At 42.7% G+C, this 6031-nt stretch overlaps 1 protein-coding gene across 1 annotated transcript in view; it reads right to left on the bottom strand.

Annotated features, from left to right (window-relative positions):
* Window positions 1-627: 627 nt before the first annotated feature.
* Window positions 628-6031, bottom strand: part of LOC101540492 (cytidine monophosphate-N-acetylneuraminic acid hydroxylase) — a 50576-nt gene continuing 45172 nt past the window's right edge. The window contains exons 13-14 of the mRNA XM_055127787.1: window positions 4546-4661; window positions 628-1267 (exon numbers count right to left, since the gene is read on the bottom strand). Coding sequence (XP_054983762.1) covers window positions 1150-1267; window positions 4546-4661 — 234 coding nt within the window. The 3' untranslated portion in view covers window positions 628-1149. The remainder of the gene's footprint in view (window positions 1268-4545; window positions 4662-6031) is intronic.

Here is a 6031-nt window from a genome sequence, read left to right as displayed (position 1 = left end):
TTCCATGCATTGTCCTTTGGCCACAATTGATAGAATTCATTCGTCCTAAGGACTCCCTGATCATCTTAGTTACTATATGTTAATGCTCAACTAACCCACCCTATCCTAACTTCACGAAAACTGTCAATGAACACATCAACTTGCACACAAAAGTCCTTTGTCAAAGGAGCATAGCCCAAAATCTTCAGTTGAGGTTCCTCCCAAACTAACGAGAGCTCCAGACAGTAAAGCCCATAACAACATGAAGAAACAGAGAAAATCCCCACCACCAAGAGAGAACCAAGAAAACATCTCACTAACCTCAGCAGCGACCTCCCAGAAATACATCCTCCTATCAGATAAAGAATTCAGAGAGGAAATTGTGAGGATGGTTCACGAACTCAACACAACTATGGAACGAACATCCAATAAATTAAGGGAGGATATGGATGCAGCGTTGGAACGCTCCACCAAGATAATCCAGGAAGAAATGAGAGCAGAAATTTCAAAGCTACGAACAGAAGTCACACAACTAAAAGAATCAGTAGATGAAATTAAAAACTCCGTAGGAGCCCTCATTTTCCTGACACCCTGCAGGCCTGACCGTGTAGCAGGCCCATAATGATTTAATTTATCTTGCTTGTTACCACCAAATGGCTAAGGGAGTGTTCCAAAAAAGTAATACCGTAAATAAAAATTGTGAAAATTGTTGTATCTCTATGTGGACATTAAGTTCTTAATTGAGGGTCTACGAAGCTGTTGTTGCTTGAGATTAGCTGGCTTCTACGTGACATTCCCATCCAGTCTGCAGTGCTCCTACTGGGATGTTAGGATGTAGAGTTTGGGGGTGTCACTCCAGAAAATCCAGAATATTTAACTGGGCAGTTGGGCTGGAGGCATGACTGCAGCTGTTGGGGTGTGGTGATGCTGTGAAAGCTTTGATGGGGCAGGAACGTGGCCCATCCTCCTCCAGAGATCAACCCGGAGGTATCAGCTGGGACCAAGGGAACCCAAGAAATGTTTTGTGGCTAATAGTGGGACCTAAACTTGAATGCTTTTATGGTGTCAACTCCTCTCATTCTTCACAAATTTTCTGATGAGCATGATGCCAGCTTTATTTAAGTGCCCCAAAGAGGCTGGGTGGGCTGGTCTTTCTGCTAAGGGCGTGTTTCAGTCTCTAGATGGCTTTATCTGGGTTATCGTAAGCCCGTTCCACTTTCGGTGCACCAGGAAGGACTTCCAGTCAGGTGGTGTTAGTGGGAGTTTTATCTGAAAATGGTTCCAAAACCTGTAAGAGAGACAAAGCAGAAAATTAACTTCCAGACATGTTGGTTTTTAGTTTTTAATTTTTTGTTTGTTTGCTTGAGGGTCACACCCAGTGGTGCTCAGGGTTTCAATCTTTGCTCTCAGGGATTACTTCTGATGCCCCTCAGGGGACTGTATGGGGTGCCAGGGATTGAACCCAGGTCGGCCACGTGCAAGGCAAGTGCCCTTCCTGCTGTACTGTCTTTCCCGTCCTGGTGCTCAGCTCTCCCTAGGAGACAGCGGGCTGTCTCACCAGTTCATGCTGTGCCTTTCTCGTGTGTCGAATGCAGTTCCTTCATACGTGACTTCTGAGTTCCTCACGTTACCATGACGTGCCTTGTCTTAACTCTTATGTGTTAATCTACAGAGTTATAACCTACACACAGCACATTCAGCCCAGATTGAGAATGCAGGGAAGAGAGCCCGTGTGACAGCACTCAGGGTTGGTGAACTGCATGGTGAGTGGACATGCCCAGGAGTGGGCACCGTGTGTGTGCTGGACCCAACAGATCTCTCTCCTAGGAAATTAGTGTGGTTAATGTGCAAGACACACCTACGTGTGAAATTGTAACAGTGAAAAGTGGGAAACAACTTTAAGATAGATCAGTGGCTGTTCAGTAAACGCAGTGTTGTATCACTGTTACTGTCATCCCGTTGCTCATTGATTTGCTCGAGCAGGCACCAGTAATGTCTCCATTTGTGAGACTTGCTACTGGTCTTGGCATTTGAATATGCCACGGGTATCTTGCCAGGCTCTGCCGTGCAGGCGAGATACTCTTGGTAGCTTGCCAGTCTCTCTGAGAAGGGCGGAGGAATCAAACCCGGGTTGGCTTCGTGAAGGGAAACGCCCTACCCGCTGTACTATCACTCCTCCAAACGTAATGTTACGAAATATATATGTTTAATGTACTATTTTTTAATTAAAAGTGTCTATGCATGTACTTCTAAACAGAAAAGTTAAGAACTGCACAGCAAAATCTAAATTGCTTTCTCTAGGGGAGGGAATACTTCTAGCTATTATTTTAAATGAGCTCTTGATATTTTAATATATATTTAAAATACTTTATCCAGTAGAAATGTATTATTTTTATAACCAGAGCAACATTCAGTTAATTTATAAATCCCATTACAAGAGTCACATAAATACATTTGTGACCTTTGATGTCCATACACAATATGAGCCTTCAGTGTTAGTATTCTAGGAGTTTTCATTAGTATTCTAGAACTTTCCAGGATAGAACATATTTTCCCTTTTTTGGGGGGGTCACACCTGGCGATGCAAAGGGGTCACTCCTGGCTCTGCACTCAGGAATTACCCCTGGTGGTGCTCAGGGGACCATATGGGATGCTGGGTCGGCCGTGTGCAAGGCAAACACCCTACCTGAGTTAACCAGCCCCAATAATGTATTTTCTTAATAAGAGTAACTCTCCAAAGCTGCCACATTCTATTTTGTTGTTGTTCATTTCCAAAACAAGAAGTCACATATAGGCTATCTTCAAAACAAGCAGATGTGGATTCTTTTACAACTATCAAAACTGTCTGAGGTTTATCTGCCTGTTTGATACAGTGGGATACTGAAGAAATACTGACAACTAAAAAATGCAAGCTGCAGAATTAGGGTAATATTACAAAAACAACAATAACAATAATCTTCCCCTTTCCAACTAAATGGGAATCTACCTTTTCTCAAGATGAATATATGTAGGGAAATTTCTGAGATGTGTGGGATGGTAGAAGCTGAATTCTTATCAAGAGTTACCCTGGGGAGTGGATGGTGGGTGAGACAGGAAATGAGTAAGGTTTTGTGGGAGGCACAGGATAAGGGTCTTAACTTTCTATTCCATTCCCTTCTATAGTCTTTACTTTTTTATCATTTAAAAACATTCTAATGAAAATTTTTTAATGAAAGTTTAATATATGCTTGTGCTTGCAAGCTCCAAACAGAAAAGAGATCATTAAGTTTTGCTCATTTAAATTTAAATTCCTGCATTTTTCAGTCAGTGGAACTAAGGCCATACTCTCCTCCCTGCTGATATTTTCACAAATCAAAAGGTCATTTCTGCCATCTCAGCTCTAATGTTCCAAATATAACCTGAAGGATGTATAGAGTGTTGCGATGAGAGATCTACACATGGTTTTGATATGCAGGCAGGCAGAGACTCAGCAAGTCTTTTCCCCACAATCAACTTGTTCTCCAAATTCACGCTCAGAAATGCACCACCCAAAATGTGACATGATCAATTACAAGTGAGCACATACTAGAAACTCCATCCTGTTCGCCATAGAAGTTTTAGATCTCTCCCTCACCCCTTACTCTAATGCTGAGAAATGTTTCTATATACTGTGTCCTTAGTATAAAACTAGGAGTCTGTCATGAATGGGGAGAAAATAACAAGCAGATGTCTGATCCTTGATACCACCTCACAGGCTACAAACTGCTGAAGTCTCACAGAAAAGTACCTAAGTTTTATAAAAAGTAGGTTGATGGGGCTGGAGCAATAGCACAGCAAGTAGGACATTTGCCTTGTACGAAGCCGACCCAGGTTCAATTCCCAGCTAGAGGGTCCCCTGAGCACTGTCAGGAGTAGCTCCTGAGTGCAGAGTTAGAAGTAACCCTGGAGCATCACCAGGTGTTGACCCAAAAAGAAAAAAAAAAAGTAGGTTGACTGACCCCAGCCACTCCCCCAATTACTGCCCTAGCAGGACACTGCCTGACAGGACCCCCGTCTTCCCCACCAGTTCACCATCCTTTTGTGTTTGCTCAGTTTCTCCGTTAGCCCTTTACCCACCCAAGTCCAGCCTGAGAGTAAGATGGTGTGCAAACCTGTTTCTCTTGCACAAACCCTTATTGCTCAAGTATTGACCTTCAGTGCACAAGTATTAGCCTTCAACTGCCAAGCAACCAAACCTTGGATTTGGTCACAGAATGATTCTCTCTCTAAAGACTACTTCTCTGCCACGTGAACACCCTCTCTTCAGTCTTATCTTGGCAAACACTATTTCCTTTCATAATATCCTTCTTGGGCCTATCCCAGAACCACTTCCAGAAGAGCCTGAAACACATTTGAATGAATATATAAATAAGGACTCTTTAAAATACTACTTTCAAACTACATTTGTTACCCCCCAGCCTACACTGAAAAGTAACTCCGGAGGCGGAAGGTGACATATCCATCCGCGTATGGGGACACCGCTCCTCACTCCTGCTGTGAGTACCCTCTCTAATGGCCCAGGGGAGTAACAGGCATGTTCAGACTTACAGATGATGGTAGATGTCAGGGTCCCGCTGAAGCCGGGTTTGGAAGCCAATATACAAATCATCCCAGAGTAGACCATTCTTCACCACGTGTCTGATGACATCCACCCGGCTCCGAATCTGAACAGACAAGGAATAACAGCATGGATAATCCAAACTGCGGAGCACTGAGCCCCAGAGTTCCCAGGAGAAGTACCTGCCTAAGAGAGCAAGGACTTGGGAAGTGAAGGAGGAGAGGATACTGGAGTAGAAAGTCTCCCGAGAACCCCCACCAGCTGAGCAGAGATGAAGGAATACTGAGTGCTGTGAGAATTGAGGGAGGGAAATTAATAAATAATAAGACATCTTAAGGGCTGAAGACAACATACGTCAAATCCAGTTTCCATGTGATCCTGGCCCTCATTCTGTGCCTGTTTCTTTTTGCATAAATGAAGGTAATGGAGCATTTGTCATAGAACTATTGTGAGGCTTAACAGGGTGTATACAATATATTAAAGCCAGGCCAACCATACAGTAAGCTTTCGATTAATGTGTGCTACCAACATTTTTCCAAAAGCCAAGTGTTCTAGCTTCTTTCTGAATGTCAGAGGCAAAGAAGAGCCTTCAAGTTGACAAGAACCGAAAGTAAGATAACCTTAACCAGGCACTCAAGGCCTTGCCCTTTAAAAAGAAATTCCAACTATGCAGCTGTTAGAAAAGATGAAGTCATGAAATTTGCATATAAGTGGATCTACATGGAAAGAATCATGTTAAGTGAAATGAGTCAGAAAAAGAGGGACAGACATAGAAAGATCGCACTCATCTGTGGAATATAAAGCAACAGAATGGGGGACTAACACTCAAGAGTAGCAGAGATAAGCCAGACTTAAATCCCTATAATTAAGACACTACACATTTATATGGCACATGTAAGATTATATGTTGCCCTTATGTGTTTAATAATTCTTATGTGCATACAGAATTTAAAGCTGTAGTGTATACTTACATATATGATTTTTGGCTATCACCAAAAAACTGATAAGGGTGCTGACCAGGAGATAGTAAGGGGTTAAGGATCAGGTTGATGCCTGGTATCACGTCTTCCCTAATACTGTCAAGTCTAGTACTAAACACTCCTGTGCATCTCTGGAGTATCCCACGTGGTTCCCAGCACCTCAGGGACTGAACAAGCCACATACACAAGCCCTAGTGTTAGAACACCTTCTGGTTGGCTGAGTATTGCCAGGAATGGTCCCTGGGGTGCCCCAGAAAAAAACAAAACAAAACAAATAAAACCCAGTAAGATGGGATAAACCTTGTAGAAGGAAAAGAACTAAAGCTCACATAGACTTGCCCAAAGCATACCAGTTTTAGTCTTGATTCTACGTTTTCTCCCTTAATATCAAGCTTTCTCTCTTAATATCAAGCCATCACAGGTAGAGTTCTGCTTAAAATTTGGGCTCAACAAAATACAGTGTTGATTTATGCCTACTCTCTTTTTGGTCAACTAT

The sequence above is a fragment of the Sorex araneus genome, chromosome 2 (assembly GCF_027595985.1).
Source record: "Sorex araneus isolate mSorAra2 chromosome 2, mSorAra2.pri, whole genome shotgun sequence".
Taxonomy (NCBI): Eukaryota; Metazoa; Chordata; class Mammalia; order Eulipotyphla; family Soricidae; genus Sorex; species Sorex araneus.
This window is presented reverse-complemented; position numbering and strand designations above follow the sequence as displayed.